Source organism: Malus sylvestris, chromosome 5 (assembly GCF_916048215.2).
Source record: "Malus sylvestris chromosome 5, drMalSylv7.2, whole genome shotgun sequence".
Taxonomy (NCBI): domain Eukaryota; kingdom Viridiplantae; phylum Streptophyta; class Magnoliopsida; order Rosales; family Rosaceae; genus Malus; species Malus sylvestris.
Genome location: NC_062264.1, coordinates 31,882,519 through 31,901,953, shown reverse-complemented (window position 1 = coordinate 31,901,953; position 19,435 = coordinate 31,882,519). Strand labels below are relative to the sequence as shown.

The window sequence follows — 19,435 nt, the reverse complement described above, 5'->3', positions numbered from 1 at the left end:
TATATGTTAATACAATTTTAAAATCTCAAAATCTAATGTGAAAATATAAAACATAATGACTCATTTTGAAAACACCTCAAATCTAAACGTGTAAACCAACAATATATTCAAATGTTTAATATAGTAAAATTGTAGTAAGATAGCAGCTATTTTGTATATACATATATATTGCACCACTTTGCTTGATATACCACCCTTTAAAGTCCGTTTGTGAACTGTATGTTTGTGTTTTTGTTCCCTACTTTAGGAACCTCCCTTCAAATCAGTCCCATCTAGAGGACTAGAATGTCCATGCCTACAGCTAGCTTCTCCACACCAACTTTCTTGGGATGAGGATCCCATCCGGATTCAAATGGTGGGAATCCTAGTGATCCTTATATTCTAACCGTTCATCGTATATCGTGTGGTTAAAAATTATTTAAATTTTATTATTTAAAATTAAATACAAATAGTAACTGATGAAAATTAACTGTACGATATACGATAAACGGTTAGAATATGAGGATCCCTAGGATCCTCACCATTTGAATCCGGATGGGATCCTCATCACTTTCTTGGCCACTAATTAATTAATTAGTAGAACTCCACCACTAATTGCATTAATAAATTCTTGCCATGGCATCTTTTATTTTTGTCACAAAATATTTTGTTAGATTAGATATGAGATTAGGAGCTAATGAGGTTCGAACTCACGCCGTAATGCAACATTTTCATCACTGTGGTAAAGAATCACTTGCAAATGGCATCCACTATTTATTAAACCCTAATTAGCAAGGACTATTCAGTTTAACTGAGAGGATCTAGATTCAAGTTGGTGATGAAATCTAGTTATGTTAGGCGGATACAATTGATCAATTTTTTTTTTTTTTTTTGGGAATTTTAATTAAAAGTCTGCGGTACTGTTCATTTTAACGAAAAATCATATTTTTACACTAAAAAGTCACCTGGTACTATTCACTTTACCCTTTATTTTGTTATTATGATTAAAACTCAAAGTTTTCAAACTCTTTTCGTTAGTTTTCCTTTTTTTTTTGGACGATGACCAATTTAATTGATTTAGAAATGAAGACAATGTTGAAAACGTGTTTGCCTTTCCATCACTACGAAAACGGCAACAAACGAGGACAATAATGAACAAATCAAAACTAAGACAATTATAAAAAGGAATCAGTTCCAAACACTCCTTAATTTAGGCGGGGCCGACGGCTAAATAATTGAACTTAACACATTCTCATTTTGTACCACAATTTAATGATATTGAAAACTTTTAGGCTAGGATTCTCTTAAATGAATTAGTAAAGTTATCATTTTGTGATTTAACTAAAATCTTGAACTCCCTCAACGTAAATATATCGTGGTATAAATAAACAAATAAATAACTCAACCCTAATCTCAACTTTACGATCATGTATACATGGCTGAACTCACATCATCCTATAAAAAGGTTATAAAATACTAAACAAAGTAAATGTTAGGAGTAATACTAACTTCACGAAAAGGTTATAATCTATATCAATTTCAAGTCCAAGTCCAAGTCCGAGACTGAGTCTGAGTCCAATAGTGTCTGCATGAACAATTAATGCAATCAACGTTTTAACCATGTACGTAAATATTCTCTTCATTGGTCACATTCGTGTTGACCTACACTAGCTACCATAAAACTTTTTTTTTTTTTTGGAAAAATTACCATAAAACTTGTTTGGACCAGAGTGTATAATCACTTTCGGACTTATTTCTACCAAAGATAGCTCGATCAAACATGGATTTCCAACCCAGCTACCTGATGCACATACCTGCATGGACTACAACACCCAAAATAATCAGCAATCTACACCCTAAAAATGTGTCATTCAGTTCAGGTCATGTTTGGGAGGAAGCTAGCTACTTAGCATGGGAGCCATGTCTGTTGTATCCAAGTGCACATCACAACAACACATGTCCATAAATGAGAGGTTGGAGGGAAGAGAAATCACATCAGATGAACAACTTATCGTTATGTTATTGAGTCGAATCGAGATACGACTAACATGAAACGAGTTGGATGTAATAACTTATATGAAATGAGTTGGACGCAAGCCTAAAAAGAGGCGAGATAAAAAAAAGGATTGCATGCAAGTTTCTCTATTTTTTTTGTAATGAGTCGTCATGTATCTTTACTTCGTCCATGTTTTGTTTATCTTATGTTTTTAGTATGAATTGTGATTCTCTCTTTAGGTATTGCGTTTTGCCATGCATAGTGGTCATGTTATCTTCTTTGAGCAATCTAGCTCTAGGGTTTGTTAATAGCAATTACGTACTCAGAAGTCTTAATCTATAAGAAATTAATGATATATCTAAAAAGTGTCACATACATGTCAAAGATCTATCTTAAGGTAAAGTGTCCGATTATATATTCTGATTAATAATGGAACCGTACGTGGTTAGTTTACTTGTATGACTAATTTTGCAGTTGAATAATTAAGCTAGAATATTGAGATTAATTTATCAATTGAGTGTGCAGAAAACTACTGAAACGGAGGAAGCTTGCAAAAATACTCCTACAACGAATGTACCCCCAAATTGTGGTTGAATACGACCCACTGATCAGAATCATTTCCTAACTCCTCATTAATATAACCCTGAGATTGCTAATTGGAAGATTCTCAATTATTTAATTAGTGATGTCAAGGGCTTTTAGCTTTGTGATTCGATTCTTTCAATTGGCATAATCCCCCTAGCTATATTTGACCAATTTACTCTTAAATTTATTTGTACACATGTCATTCTAACTTCAAATATTAAACTTTATAAGAGTTTTTTTTTAATAAATACAAGTGATATTGAGAGAGGAGAATTCAAAGACAGAACATTGGATACACGGATCACTACACTGAATCAGCTTAATAACAATTTTTTTTTAATATATAAAAAATCTAACTAGTCAGAAGTTCTTTGTCAAACTATTTGATCACTAAGTGATTTATTTCCAAGTCCCTAAGATCTCCAAATCGTGGTTAGGGAAATAAATAATCATAATAATCTCCAAATCAAGAACAACAAGAAGTAATTAGATGCAGATCTGTAGTCCAAACAATTCAACTTGAGGGTTAATCCAAACAATTCAACTTGAGGGTTAATCTTCTAACCAGAAGGGAACAAATAGGATGACAAGAAGACAATGATCGGTTGATGTCCAAGTTTGCACTAAATCTCTCCAAAAGAATTTCCCATGTCGGCAATTCTGGCGTATTAGGTCCAAATCCAGGGGCTATAATCCAAACACAAATTGTTAAAGTAAAGATTAACCAAATAATTGCCTTGCCACAAGTAAACCAAAGATTCTGCTAGTTACTTAATTAAAGATATTTAATTAATTAAACATTGCATCCCAACATAAATAATCTCAATTGGACAATTCTTACCCAATTTCTTTTGTCAATGCCAAATGCAAAAGACATGAGCACCAATTCACTTTTTTTCTGGATTTGGAGGTGAACCAAAACTTGGCCCAACCAAATTAACCCTCTCCACACAATTTTGCATGGAAAAAGAGATACATGCTTTCCATTCTAGTCCTTGTGTGCTTCCATGAAAATCGATCCTACTTTTTTTTTTTTTGGTCATCCTACATTAGAAGTTATTTTTGTACAAGTTGTTTACGATATAGTACACGAGGAGAAAAAAATTTCCTGTTACGTCACTTGTCGAGAAAGAAAGAGAGGGCGTACTAAATCTTAATACGTACGCTATTGGCCTACATTTTATGCACTAATACACAATCTTGTGGAATCCATCCACACATAATGGACCCTAAATCGTATGAATATCAAATGCATCACGACCGCGTATCTAATAACATATTTCTTAAACTAGCATGGACACAATAATAGAATCTTGTGTATTTCGATCCTCAAACATGATTAACGATCAAGATTATATAATTGACCCTCTCAGATTACGTCGAGAATATCTCCATTCTTGAAGTAAAAGTAGCAACCGATGTTAACATGAGAAAAAGATTAGTTTAAATCTAATCTGTTCATATTATGTCATAATCAGGATGCAAATATTGATTTAATCAGCCAAAAGCAGCACCAGAATACTGCAAGTTTGCAAGAACCCACTAAAACGCTAACTTGGTGGTGGAATGAGGAGGTACAAACAAAGGTGAAGGCTAAGAAGGAATGTTGTAAAGCCTTATACAAGGAGAGGACCGATGAAAATGGTGAAAGGTATAGAAAAGCGAAGCAAGAGGCGAAGAAAGCGGTCAGAGAAGCTAAGTTAGCGGCTTACGACGATATGTATAAACGACTAGATACCAAAGAAGGAGAGTTGGATATCTATAAACTAGCTAGAGCAAGGGAAAAGAAGACAAGGGACCTAAACCAAGTGAGGTGCATCAAGGATGAGGATGGAAAGGTTCTTGCTACAGAGAACGCGGTTAAAGACAGATGGAGAGGTTATTTTCATAATCTTTTCAATGAAGGACATGAAAGGAGTGCTTCTTTAGGGGAGTTGAGTAACTCAGAAGAGTGTAGAAACTACTCTTTTTATCGTCGAATCCGGAAGGAAGAAGTGGTTGTAGCTTTGAAGAAGATGAAGCATAGAAAAGCAATAGGCCCAGACGATATACCAATCGAAGTGTGGAAAGTTTTGGGAGAGACAGGTATAACATGGCTCACTGACCTTTTCAATAGGATTTTGAAAACGAAGAAGATGCCAAATGAGTGGCGAACGAGCACTTTGGTGCCTATCTACAAGAATAAGGGCGACGTACAAAATTGCATGAACTATAGGGGCATTAAGTTAATGAGTCATACAATGAAGCTCTGGGAGAGAGTCATTGAGCATAGATTGAGACAAGAGACACGGGTTTCGGACAACCAATTCGGGTTCATGCCAGGGCGCTCAACCATGGAGGCAATCTATCTCTTACGAAGATTGATGGAAAGATATAGAGATGGGAAAAAGGATTTACACATGGTCTTTATAGATTTGGAAAAAGCGTATGATAGGGTCCCAAGAGACATTCTTTGGAGGATCTTAGAGAAGAAAGGAGTACGAGTAGCATATATCCAAGCTATAAAGGATATGTATGAAGGAGCAAAGACTGCCGTAAGAACTCATGAAGGACAAACCGAAAGCTTTCCCATAACTGTAGGATTACATCAAGGCTCATCCTTAAGTCCTTACCTTTTTGCGTTGGTAATGGATGAGTTAACAGGACATATTCAAGATGATATTCCTTGGTGTATGCTTTTCGCAGACGATATAGTGTTGATAGATGAAACTCAGGAAGGGGTAAATGCAAAGCTTAACCTTTGGAGAGAAGTGTTGGAATCTAAAGGTCTTCGCCTAAGCCGATCAAAGACAGAATATATGGAGTGCAAGTTCAGTGCAGATGGAGGCCAAAATGAGTTAGGGGTGAGGATCGGAGATCAAGAAATACCAAAGAGCGACCGTTTTCGTTACCTAGGATCTATCTTGCAAAAGAACGGAGAATTAGATGGAGATCTCAACCATAGAATACAAGCTGGATGGATGAAGTGGAAGAGTGCATCTGGCGTGTTGTGTGACCGCCGTATGCCACTGAAGCTCAAGGGAAAATTTTATAGGACGGCAATAAGGCCAGCGATGCTGTATGGCACAGAATGCTGGGCGGTGAAGCATCAACACGTACACAAAATGGGTGTAGCGGAGATGAGGATGCTTCGTTGGATGTGTGGACACACGAGAAATGATAAGATTAGGAATGAGGATATCCGGGGTAAAGTAGGAGTAGCCGAAATTGAAGGAAAGATGAGAGAAAATCGGTTACGGTGGTTTAGACATGTGCAAAGAAGGCCTACTGACGCTCCGATTAGAAGATGCGACTATGGGACAGAGGTTCAGGGCCGAAGGGGTAGAGGAAGACCTAGGAAAACTTTGGAAGAGACTCTAAGAAAAGACTTAGAGTACTTGGATCTAACGAAGGACATGACACAGGACCGAGCACAATGGCGTTCTAAGATTCATATAGCCGATCCCACTCAGTGACTTGGATTTTCCAAGTCCCCAACCGAGAAGTTTTCCTCACTCGAAAAATTAAGGGAACACTACCCCAACCTACATGCTCCACTCAGAAAGCTTCAACATACAAGCTTCAACAAAAGAAAATTCAAAGAACTTAGCGAAGAAGGCTTTGGTGTATTTAACACAATACGTTGAAATGAAGGAAAACTTATTTATTGATATCCCCGATAAGCTACAAATATGTACATATACATGAGTCAAAATAAACAAACAAGATGGAGCCTTCACAAAGGTTGCTTAGGAGAAGTCTCAGCAGTCGGTAGAGCCCCAGAAAGAGAAGGCATCGGAGGGGGATCATTCGGAGCCTTAGTACTGGACAGAACCCTAGAAGGAGGAGGCATCAGAGGTTGATCATTTGGAGCTTCATTACGCGGTACAGCCCCAGAAGACGAAGGCAATAAATGCCTTTGGAACAAACCCACAAATCTTTGATGATCAAGTAAAACCTGACCATCAGTTTCCTTCATCTGGTCAAGCTTCCTCTTCATGTTTGTAGCATAGTCATGTGCGAGCTGGTGCAACTGTTTATTCTCATGCTTGAGCCCTCTAATCTCCTGTTTGAGACTCATCACTTCGGCCGCCAATGATTCAACTTGGCGGGTTCGAGCAAATAGGCGTTGGGCCATATTAGACACAGAACCTGCACACTGAACACTGAGAGCCAGTGAATCCTTAACAGCTAACTCATCAGACCGTTTGGAAAGTAGTCTGTTATCTTTGGGAGTGAGAAGGTTCCTGGCCACCACCGCAGCGGTCATATCATTCTTCATCACGAAATCCCCAACGGTAAGAGGACCAGTAGGGGAGACGAAGGATGAGCGCCATATGTTGTCTGGAGAAGGCGGGGCTGCCTCTTCAACAAGGTTCAAGTCAAAACGACGGTCGGAGGGGCCAGACATTTTCAAAGGTATTGAAGAGAGAAGAGGTCGGACAAATCAAGATCTTAGAAGTGCAAGAATGGAGCTTCTACTGGTGGAGATTCAAGTGTGCTTTGGAACTTAATGCCAGCCCCTATAAAAAGCTGCACTCGACGGAGCTTCAGACATCGAAGAGGCGCCTGCTCAGAAATCGAAGAGGCGTTTGCTTTCTCAAAAGCTGGGCTGCTTAGAGACCACGAGGGTTGATCTCATAAATCGAAGAGGTGTTTGCTTTCTCAAAAGTTGGGCTGCTCAAAGACCACGAAAGCCGATCTCAGAAATCGAAGAGGCGCTCGCTTCCTCAAAAGCTGGGCTCCTTAGAGACCACGAGGGCCGATCTCAGAAATCGAAGAGGCACCTACTTTTCCAGCCTTGTCAGCACCTGTCACACGCACACTCAGCTTTGCGGAAATTATGGGTATTCTGTCGAAGACTTCTGGGGAAGTAGAAAACACATGAATCTTACTGTCCAATCACCCACTTCCCACACGCAGCAATAGCTCATGGGTACCACAGATAACTTTGCCAAAGTTCTCTGCCAAAGTTGAGCACGTGAAGCTTGCAGCTCCCACTACATCGCTCTGACCAAGAAGGGTAAAAGAATAGCAAAGAAACAGCACTAACAAAGTTTAGACCCATAAATTTTGAAGGTCTAGCTACCATATTATTACCCACAAGGGTAAAGGAACAGTACCACTGTTGGATAATTGGAAAGTCCCTGTGTGTCAACCTCTGTGCCTCGTGGCAAGGTAGACTAGCAAACATGCCCAACCTTTACTCACATTCGAGAAAACACTCCCAATAAGATTGCTTGCTCCAAAATCGAAGAGGCACCGTCCTCCGAATCTCGAGAGCCAGACTCCCAACATGACTACTTTCTCAAAAATCGAAGAGAGGGTAAAGGAACAGTACCATTGTTGGATAATTGGAAAGTCCCTGTGTGTCAACCTCTGTGCTTCGTGGCAAGGTAGACTAGCAAACATGCCCAACCTTTACTCACATTCGAGAAAACACTCCCAACAAGATTGCTTGCTCCAAAATCGAAGAGGCACCGCCCTCCGAATCTCGAGAGCCAGACTCCCAACATGATTACTTTCTCAAAAATCGAAGAGACACTGCTCCCCGAATCTCGAGAGCCAGACCCCCAGCATGATTGTTTTCTCAAAAATCGAAGAGGCATCGTTCTCCGAATCAATCGAAGAGGCGCTCGCTTTCTCAAAAGCTGGGCTGCTCAGAGACCACGAGGGCCGATCTCAGAAATCGAAGAGGCACCTTCTTTTCTAGCCTTATCAGCACCTGTCACACGCACACTCAGCTTTGCGGAAATTATGGGCATTCTGTCGAAGACTTCTGGTGAAGTAGAAAGCACATGAATCTTACTGTTCAATCACCCACTTCCCACACGCAACAATAGCTCATGGGTACCACAGATAACTTTGTCAAAGTCTCTGCCAAAGTTGAGCACGTGAAGCTGGCAGCTCCCACTACATCGCTCTGACCAAGAAAGGTAAAAGAATAGCAAAGAAACAGCACTAACAAAGTTTAGACACATAAATTTTGAAGGTCTAGCTACCATATTATTACCCACAAGGGTAAAGGAACAGTACCACTGCTGGATAATTGGAAAGTCCCTGTGTGTCAACCTCCGTGCTTCGTGGCAAGGTAGACTAGCAAACATGCCCAACCTTTACTCACATCCGAGAAAACACTCCCAACAAGATTGCTTACTCCAAAATCGAAGAGGCACCGCCTTCCGAATCTCGAGAGCCAGACTCCCAACATGATTACTTTCTCAAAAATCGAAGAGACACTGCTCCCCGAATCTCGAGAGCCAGACCCCCACCATGATTGCTTTCTCAAAAATCGAAGAAGTATCGTTCTCCGAATCTCGAGAGCCAGATACCACATACCACTTTTTCAAAGTGCTCTGACAGAGTTAAAACATGTGAAGCTGGCAGCTCCCACTACCGTGCTATGACCAAGCAGGGTAAAGGAATAGCATTACTACTTGTTGTTAGGGAGACTCCTATATATGTCGACCTCCATCCCCAACGGACAGGCAGACCTGCAAAAATGCTCAACCCTTCCTCATATCTGAGAGGGCACTCCCAACGAAGCCTTTCGAAATATTCAGCTTTCTTTCCCCCCGATAATACCTCTGCAAACAAGCTATACTAGAGCAAGAATATCTCATATCATCAGGGTTAAAAGCAAGAGTATCCCATATCATGCTTTTTCCCTGTCTTTTCCTTTGGCCTTGTTTTTACCTGCAAGACAAGGAGAAAGAGAGCAATCAGTCAGCACTTGAAATCAAGCTCCCAGCCAGGAACTGACAGCCTGGAACCCCTTACCTGATTACTTACCTGGCATTGCTCTCGAGTACTCATCTTCAACATCTTATGTTGCCAGGGAAGATACCGCATCTGCTTGAGGAACAGATAGGGCAAGTGCGAAGGATACAAGGAAGCATGTGGAGACAAGCGTAACAGCACACGTGCCGATCCATCCATTACTCTGTCAAAAGCAAAAGTATCCCATATCAGCAGGGTCGAACGTACTCTAGATTTGATGGACTTGTTTTGACCCTCAAATTCTTCAGTCGGCCTTATACTCTGGAGGAAACCAGAAAACCCTCCAGCTCAGTTCAAGAATAAGCCTGTGGAAAGTTACTTCTTCAAAAGCAAAAGTATCCCATATCATCTCTTCTCATTTTTCTTCTCTTTATCCTTCATGCTGCTGCAAGATGGGGAGAAGGTGAACAATCAGCCGGAGCTCTGATTGCTTACCTTGTCTGTCACCTTTTTCAGCAAATCCCCTAGCTCGGCGACTTGGGGGACTCCTACTACATGGTTTGTATCGCGCTTGACCAAGCCTGAAACTACAAGTAAGCTTCAAGTGAAATTGATACATTACCTTGTGCATCTCCACCAGTTAAAGATACCACCCCTGGATTGAGGAAGAGTACTTCCAGAGAAGCTGCCACATCTACCTATGAGACAGATAAGGCAAGTCAAGATGATACCACACTCCGATACTTAGAAGTTTCGTGATTACGAGATCATTCTCCCACAATATTTCCTAATGTCATTTGTACTCTAATGTCATTTGTACTAAATCATTCACTTGTACTCACTAAAGGAGAGCTTGAACCTATGTACTTGTGTAAACCCTTCACAATTAATGAGAACTCTTCTATTCCGTGGACGTAGCCAATCTGGGTGAACCACGTACATCTTGTGTTTGCTTTCCTATCACTATCCATTTATATACTTATCCACACTAATGACCGGAGCAATTTAGCGAAGATCACAAAAAGCGACCGTTTTCGCTACCTATGATCTATCTTACAAGAGAACGGAGAATTAGATGGAGATCTCAACCATAGAATATGAGCTGGATGGATGAAGTGTAAGAGTGCATCCAGCATGTTGTGTGACCGTCGTAGGCCACTGAAGCTCAAGGGAAAATTTTATAAGACGGCAATAAGGCCAGCGATGTTGTATGACACAGAATGTTGGGCGGTGAAACATCAACACGTACACAAATTGGGTGTAGCAGAGATGAGGATGCTTCGTGGGATGTGTGGGCACACGAGAAAGGATAAGATTGAGAATGAGGATATCCGAGGTAAAGTAGGAGTAGCCGAAATTGAAGGAAAGATGAGAGAAAATCGGTTCCGGTGATTTGGACATGTGCAAAGAAGGCCGACTGACGCTCCGGTTCGAAGATGTGACTACGGGACAGAGGTTCAGGGCCGAAGGGGTAGAGGAAGACCTAGGAAAACTTTGGAAGAGACTCTAAGAAAAGGCTTAGAGTACTTGGATCTAACGGAGGACATGACACAAAACCGAGCGCAATGGCGTTCTAGGATTCATATAGCCGACCCCACTTAGTGGGAAAAGGCTTTGTTGTTGTTGTTGTTGTATGAAACGTTCATGTTTGATCACCAAACATGTATTAGTAAGTACAAAAAGCACACCTAACTGTTCAAAATTGTACAATCATTTGACAAAGCTTGTTTCCCAAGAACTCTAAAGGCTCCTTGAGTGTCTAGGATTAGATTGGAAGTCACGTTGAAGGAAGAAATTAAATTTGTTTGCCAAATTTGAAAGTAGAGGACGAATTAAAGAACCACAAAACGGTGAATATTTTTAATACCTAATGTCAATCTATAGTATCTAATACATATTGTCGGTATTTTTATTGGTCCTACAACTAATATTAGTCTTTCTCCATTTGTTGTGATTCACATCGAATTGGATAAAGAAGTGACAAATGAGATTCTTGGGAAAAAGCCCAGATTTCAATTACACAAAAGCAGGATATGGAAGGTTATCAGCTCACCTGCCCCAGCCTGCTAAGTCTAGCATGTTAAACTACTTGAAATATTAAAACGATGGAGTATGTCGCCAACTGTTGTATCTCGAAGTCGGACCAGGTGCTTTCAGATCATCTGCGATAGCTCCGCTGCCTCGACATCCGACATACTCCGAAGAAAGATGAGGTTTTGGTGAAAACTGAATAGCAGCATGTTGAGATTCTCAGAGAGGCATGGCGTGGCCTTTTCTTCCTGAACAAATTGACTTACACACCTGGTAGTTCTATTTGGCCTCAAGCCTCAACAGAGATATGCAAGGGTTGGGATGGTGGTGGCATTGCAGTGGTTGGTTTATGGTGGAATTCCATGGAGAATGTGATGCCAATGTTCGACTGAGGTTTGTTGAAAATCTAGCCATCCGGAGCTTTAAATAATAGAACTACTGGGATAAAGCATCGTAGGTAGTAGTTCGGTAATAGCAGCGAGATGTGTAACAAACGGAGCTCCTGGTGTATTCTACTGTATTGCAGTAACCTACTGTGCTTTCAAGTACAACGTATTACAGAATATCGATAATCATATCAGAGGAAATGAATTAAGCATGAATTCACATGGATGCTGTAGACTGAAGAAATAACAGATTAAAAGGAATAAGAAAGACCTAGCAGATCTTCTATCCTTTATGCTTAGGCTTTTGGGTTGGGTCGGTTCGCTGATACGATGTCTTTGTTCATCCACATCGGACGACCTGCAAAAATTTTGGTCATGTAACTAGTAGACCATATGTTCAGCGCTGTAAGGCAATCACTTCAAAGCCTGCATCACTGTACCTATAATAACATAGACAGCCACGAGAAGCACAACAATCTTATTAATCAACGGGGCTGCTCCTACTATTCCTTTTTCTTCAATCTTTTGAGACTCGAACAACTAAGCCTGTCGGTGTCTTGGAAGTTTTGAGATGGCCTGAGCCTATCAGATCACGGAGGTGAAATCTCATATCAAGCGGAGAAAATCGAAGAGCCTTCTTCTCTAAAGGGGCCATCATCATTTCTTTGTATCTCCTCCGGTTTAGAAGAGAGAGAACTTCCTTTCTTCCCTGAACAAAGAGAACACGTGATTCAAAATTTGGACAATTTTCCTGTTCAAACTTAAAAATTTGCAGGAAAATGCCAGATAAAACTCAATCTCCCTAAGTGTTGAATGGCCATGGTATTTCAAAATCTCAAAGCTAACATCCAATACTCAGGTGCCAAATGCTATGTCTCTAATCTAGCAGCCTAAGAGTTTACAAAGTTAACCTTATAGCAAGGGTGAAAACTTCCAGTCGGATAAAAACCTTAACTTTTACATGAGCTATAAATTGCAAAAGATGCATATATGTCTTCAGTGAATTTAATATACAAATATACAAAGTTAACCTTATATCAAGGGTGAAAACTTCCAGTTGGATAAATACCTTAACTTTTACATGAGGTACAAATTGCAAAAGATACATATATGTCTTCAGTGAATTTAATCTACAAATATAAGGTGAGAAATTGATTATATACCTGAGAGAGGCCTTTTAGTACTGAACCAATATTTGGAATTGCGAACCAGTAAACGTTTGGATCAATAAGTTGACGAGTCTAGAAGTAGATTCCATAGTTAGAAAGCTGGACATCATAAAAGATATTCAAAAGGAACCCAATAAATAGAACTAAGGGGAAGCATTCCCTGTAAAAGGAGCTGCATAATAAACTTTAAGAGGAAAGATGTAATCAAATCATGTTTAGTGTAAACTATTTCACTAGTTTCCGACTAAGCAGACAAGATTACCACAGAAAGTACCATAATCAACGAGGGAATTAAAACAGCTGCAACATAATATACTAATGAATAAGTAAAAGTTCACTTACAAGAAGGCCAGAATTGATCAAAAGGGAGATGTGTTCATCCTTCACCTTTCCTCCACGAGATAATAATGTACACTGTAGCAAACAATTTTTCAGTTGGATTGTAATTTATTGTATTGTATCTAAAGAGTGACTTGTTCAATCATTATCTTGTTTTAGCACATTATAGTGTGTTAAAAGAACCCTTCAACTCCGAGAAGTACATAGATACAGCACTATTTTAAGGGTAAAAAAAGCAATAAACAGAGATGAAAACAAATACAAGTTCCAGGTGGTTTGATATTCCAATCACTCACAAGATCTTGATGTCCAATACTGGGTTCAAGCTTGCAATCAATAACGTGTGATTTAAACCACTTAAAAACTTCAACAATATCTTCGTCCTTTTCTTCGAATCTTTTCACAACTTTTTCCATCTACATATATATACAGACAGAAGAAGTTCATCAACTTTTTCCATCTTACTAAGAAAATATATGATAAAATGCAATCATGCTTCTGAATAATCATCTAAAAACTCATGTAAACAAACCTGGCGAAAATAGTCATCCAAAAACATTATTGCATGATCGTCTTGTCCAGTATTTAATTTAAAAACCCGTAGCACTTTCTCTCTTTTTAGAGTCTGCACAAGAAAATAAAAGTAACCAAGATTAGTCATAAGAAACTCCTGAACGCCGGAGGTGCCAACTATCTTAAAGCGACATTGTTCCAAGCACCTAGAATCAAATTCTACCATCGCTGAAGATAAAAAAAAAGGTGTCCACTTTAAACTTGGGAATCACATGTTCTCCATAAAAAATACAAATATATGACAAATTTTAGAATAACTTCCATATGTCCCGATCAATAACTAAGACCACTGATTCAATTCATGAGCAAAAGGGGTTCACAGCAACATAATTAACTCTTGTCAGAAAAAACAGATTAAATATGTATTCAAACACATTTCCAGTTATCTTCTTTCAAGTTCTCACAGACCTCTAGATCCCGGTCCACTTGTGTTCGATCCTCCACACTGCTATACAGCTGTGACCGCAAAATGAAAGGCTGAACCGTTACCTGAACAAAAGGCATGAATCAAACTAACCGTATTCAGAAAACAAAAATTAAATTACCCCCAACGAATATAACTGACTAACCACTACTGTGAACAGTATCAAACACTAGGGGAACAAGAAGAACAACAACAAATTCACAACTATTCAATCAACTCAGCAGCTTGTGAACTCTGAAACTTGAAAAAATAATCATATCAAAATCGAAAATTTACAATCCTAACCTTTTCGTTGTTCGGAAACTGAGCTCGCATTATCCGAAGCGCCACCAACGTGTCGCTGAATGTAAGATTTTCCTCTGCATTTCCCCAAAAATTAAAATTTCTGATTAATATTAACTACCCATATGCAAGAGAACATTTCCCAGATATTCAAATACCGGAAAATCATCAATTAAAAGTGTAAATTATATAAATTTTCATTCCTTTTAGTGAAATCAGTGAGAATATACCTAGTGATAGAATCTGATCGAAGTCGCCGGTTGCGGCTTCAGCGTCTGTCTCTCGCGGGCGTTTTTTACCTTTCAAAGAATCTGAAATAGTCGCCATCTTTTTGCTTATGGGTAGGATTTGAGATTCGATTTGGGGACTTAGGGGAAAATTAGAAAAAAACCCTAAATCGAATTTGTCTAATTTTGGGGGTTTGCGTAAAGTCTGAAGCTTTTTGGCGTGCTTGCTTATGTTATGTCCGTTGGAAGAAGGTTCGTAAGGTTTGGTTTTTTCTTTTTTTTTTGACCGTTTTAACCGCGCTCCATATGACAAACCGTTTTTTTTTCTTTTTCAAGTCGTAAGATATTTATTGAATAGGGAAGAAAACTAACAAAGAGGGGCGGGGCCTCGATAAAAATTTTACCAGAGATTTTAACCCGGTTGAACGAAAAAAAAGTATCATGTACCTAATAACTTAACGGTTAATATTATTCTTTAATAAAAAATATAAAATTACATCAGGAAAGTCTTCGAACTAAGATACGGGTGAGCTAAAGTTAGGCCTAATCTAGATAGGCGATGAGCCACTTTATTGGCATCCGTTGGGACGAAAGTAGTCCAACATTTTGTAGAATGCTCCGTGTAGGTGTCCAAAAGGACCATTATTGGGCGTGACCTTGAGTAGGATTGCCGAAACAACCATAAGGGCATCCCCCTCCATCTCCACATCTGCAGCGGGCCATTGTTGCAGAAACAAAGCTGCTTCACGAGCAGCAGTCACCTCGGCCAGTAACGGCGTAGTGATGCCATCGAACTTAAATGCAGAAGCTGCCAAGAATTCCCTTCCGCATTCCTAACCGCCATCCCAACGCCTCCCACAGCCCCCATTTCATCCCAAGCACCACCGAAATTACATTTAATCCAACCTTCCTCAGGCCACTTCCATCTCTGAACTTCGGCTGGGATAGACATAGACTTAGGCTTTACCTCATTCCATTTCTTATATTCAAGCAGCCATGCTTGAGCTTGAAGTTGAATTTCCGCCGGTGGTAAAGCCGCTCCCTTCCATAAAAATTCATTCCGATCGAGCCTTCCAAATATGCCGCATCAGAACTAAAACCAAATCAAAGCTCTCCCTTGATACCGACTTCACCAAATGTGACAACCACCAGATGAATACCCAAGGGACTCAAAAACCAGATGGCTGCTGATCGAGTACACAACACCAGAGCATGCCCCTTGCCTTCTGGTATGTGATTTTTTGTCTCTCTGTCTTGCATGTGGGTTTCTTGTTTTAGATGTGGATTTCCCATCCCTTTTCAACAATTTTCTCACCTCTTTTTCCCCAGAAACAAACACCAAGTTAGTGATCAATAAAACAAGACTACTGGGACATCTTGCTTTTCGCAGTAAGCAACTTTCTTCATTATCTCTTCTTTTTTTTCTTCATGGAAGTAAAGTTTTCTTCTTCTGTTTTTGTTTTCATGATTAGAAAGAAAGAAATTGAAATTGTTCAGATTGGGAAATTTATCAAATTAATTTGGTGCATTAACAGTTAATTAATTTGTGAAATTGGAAAGATGTTGGTTGTTGCATGTCAAATTTTAGATTATGCAGAATTACAAGGTGGAAAAGTAAGTGAATTTTCTTTTGCTTATGATCTATATGCGCAGGTCTCCAGGATGAAGCCTTTCTTTGGTTTCCGAGTGTTGGAAATTTGAGTAGTTTGAGTAGAAATTTCCTTGTCCCACATTGGCCATTCCCAAATTCACTTACTACAAGAACGAGTAACGAAGTAAATTTCCTTGTCCCACAACACCGAGAACAGCATAACAGACTTCACTACAAGAACGAGTAACGAAGTAAGCACTTTTAGTTATGACTAACCGTTAAATTGACCATAATCGAAATGTCGTTTTTTATTTTATTTTTATAAACGATAGCGTAAGCGTAACTAGGTTAAATAATTAACTATTAAGAGGAGGAGGATCGGAGAAGATTGAACCCAACTATGATGAATAGACCTAATTTATCATAGCATTTATGTTAAGCACATCGATTTAGAGAGAGAAAGTCGAAACATTGAATTTTTTATGAAAGATAACTTTCCACTTCATTCCGTCGTGTTTACGTACCAAACGCTGCCTAATAGTTAAGGGTATTAAGGTAAAGTTGCGGTGAATTCTAATTTCATAATCATGTCATACATGAAAATGTCAATTGATAATCCTACCACTTAAGCTTGATGGTAAATTACCTACCAACTTTAGTTTCTTGGTAAATTACCAAACCCACTTCATTTTAATGAAATCTATACACGATACGAGAAAAGTTTTCATGATAAATGATATATTGTTCGATTAGGAATTTGAGAAGGTGCTTATAGTATATTAATTTTTTTAGTCGAGTGATAAAATTTCTGAATTAGATAGTTGTTTTGATAAAAAGAATCGGTGGACATGGAATATGCACAAGATTACATGTGCATAATTGTTTTTTGCCTCTGTAATAAAACGTCATTCATAATTTCAATACAAATTATTAAAGAGACTCTCTTTATAAACTATATTTATAATACATAATTGTAATATCACGTAATTTACAAAATATAATATAAAAATATAATGTCGGTGACATTTTCTGATAAATAAACATGAAATGGATGAAAGTCTCGATTTACGCCATCAATCAACTTCTCAATTAAGAGTATTGCCACTTGAGTCTTGACACACCGTTTTCCAATCCCTCTTGCCAGCCACCAATGATTTGTCAAAGAGAAAGCAAAAAAGCAAGGGCTTTCACTTTCATGCGCCAAACCATTCCATGTGAAGTGTTTTATTTTTTTCAAACGAACTACATCATCTATACAAATGAAAGATGGTGGACTTAGCCTCATAATGAGCTAATAATAATGAGTTGAATATCAGAGTGCGTTACAAACAAAACTATAAAATAGAATATTATTAAATAAACGAGAATGCCAAAACGGCTACAAAACTCTAATATGCTACATTTTGAACGACTTAATATTTCTAAATAACAAAGTTCTCTATTTATAATAAACTAACATTAGTCCCTAATAAGCAAAGAAACGAAAACCTAATTCTAATGGGCTAAACCCAAATCCAAACACTAAATAAATAAATATTTTCCAACACCTCCCGTCAAACTCATGGCGGTACACGTCATGAGTTTGCCAACAAGTAGATGCGGATGCAAGCTTCGTTAGGCGAACACAACAAGTCAAGCTGACAAGTTCCATTAGGCGGACACAACAAAGTAAGTTTCGTTAGACAGACACGACAAGACAAGTTTCATTAGACGGATAGGCAAGCAGGCAATCAAGCGAGCAAACAAACAATCCAAGCAAACAAGCAAGCAAGTAGATTCCGGTTGAAGATCCAATTAAAAACCAAGTACACAACGCCACTTGAATGGTCATCAGTCCAAGTGATCGTCGTGGTGGTGGGCAACCAGGAGATTTCCAAGCTCAACAATAACCATTCTTACATCAACCGTGTGGGCCAAAACAAACAGCCAACTTTTCCTTTTTTTTTTGTTTTTTTTTTTCCTTCTCTTCTTTAGCTCTTTTATTTATTTATTTTAACTTTTCCCGTGTGTGGGCCAAAATCTCAACCAATTTCCAATTTTTTCTTTTGGCGATGACATTCTGCGGTAGAGTACAAGGCAAGGACGAACTCAATCCGAGTTTGGTGTTCTCGGGTCGAGCAACAACGACGGTGTGGGGCAGATACGGTGCAGGGGCGGACGCTGATGCATAGGTTCAAGGCAGCAGCAGTTCGAAACCATGGGATCACACAGCAGTAAACAACGGATTAAGGCTCCGATGGCTTGGTGCAATAATGAGTTCAATTTTTGTGTTTTTTTTTTCAACGACAAAACCCTAATCTAGGTACAAAGATAAAACAAATTACAACTGAACTGATATCCGTCGACTGAAAAATAAATTGATACCACCAAGAACAGATCAATCCCGACGGATCGAATCTGCTCTGATACCAAGTTGATTATTAGAGTGCACTACGAACAAAACTACAAAATATAATATTATTAAATAAACGAGAATGCCGAAACGACTATTAAACTCCAAGAGGCTACATTGTGAATGACTTAAAATTTCTGAATAACAAAGTTCTCTATTTATAATAAACTAACCTTAGTTCTTAATAAGCAAGGAAACGAAAACCTAATTCTAATGGGCTAAACCCATATCTAAACACTAAATAAATAACTATTTTCCAACATAATGTGGTTTAAATTGGAAAGAGATCCAAAGTCTCGGGATCCGAGTAATTAAAATTTAATCAAACGGTTACAAACATGGGTTCACTTTAAAAATTATAATAATTTTAGCCGTTAGATCAAATTTCAATTGTTCGGATCTTCGAACTTGGTGAATTAGGAAGAAATGATCTAAAGATGACAATTTTTGTTTAAATTCGTCTTTTGATGAGAATCAAACTTAAAAGGAAGAGGATCCTCTCCTGAGTTCAGGATGGGGATCCTCCTGATCACAAAATTTGGATCGTTCAAATTTAATCCAACAGTTGTAATTATTATAACGTTTAGAGGACCCTATTATTTAGAGTCATTTGATTAAATTTGAACGGTCTGGATTTCGTAGTCAGGAGGATCCCCATCCTGAGTTTACGAGATGATCCTCTTCCAACTTAAAATTGTAATAAGTGAAGTACAGACTGTACAGTACCACACGGACTATATCGTAATGTGACGTGTTGATGCC

The 19,435-nt window shown here is 38.8% G+C and overlaps 1 protein-coding gene and 1 long non-coding RNA gene across 3 annotated transcripts; one reads left to right on the top strand and one right to left on the bottom strand.

The window, feature by feature from the left end:
* Positions 1 to 11,775: 11,775 nt before the first annotated feature.
* LOC126624632 (uncharacterized) lies at positions 11,776 to 14,943 on the bottom strand. 2 transcript variants are annotated; one of them, XR_007624175.1, is made up of 9 exons: positions 14,694 to 14,943; positions 14,467 to 14,540; positions 14,166 to 14,246; positions 13,717 to 13,809; positions 13,481 to 13,600; positions 13,188 to 13,259; positions 12,840 to 12,917; positions 12,117 to 12,385; positions 11,776 to 12,034 (listed from the first exon to the last, which is right to left on the bottom strand). XR_007624175.1 is itself a non-coding variant. In XM_050293707.1 (8 exons), the coding sequence occupies exons 1-8, from the start codon at positions 14,788 to 14,790 to the stop codon at positions 12,194 to 12,196; spliced, it is 807 nt and encodes a 268-aa protein (XP_050149664.1). In that variant the 5' UTR covers positions 14,791 to 14,943; the 3' UTR covers positions 11,776 to 12,193. The 2 variants fall into 2 exon arrangements, 1 of the variants encoding a protein (XP_050149664.1); XM_050293707.1 differs by having other exon boundaries at positions 11,776 to 12,385.
* A 290-nt stretch (positions 14,944 to 15,233) lies between these two features.
* LOC126624633 (uncharacterized) lies at positions 15,234 to 16,377 on the top strand. Its single transcript, XR_007624176.1, has 3 exons — positions 15,234 to 15,919; positions 16,020 to 16,079; positions 16,344 to 16,377. It is a non-coding gene; the product is annotated as an uncharacterized LOC126624633 (long non-coding RNA).
* The last annotated feature ends 3,058 nt before the right edge of the window (positions 16,378 to 19,435 follow it).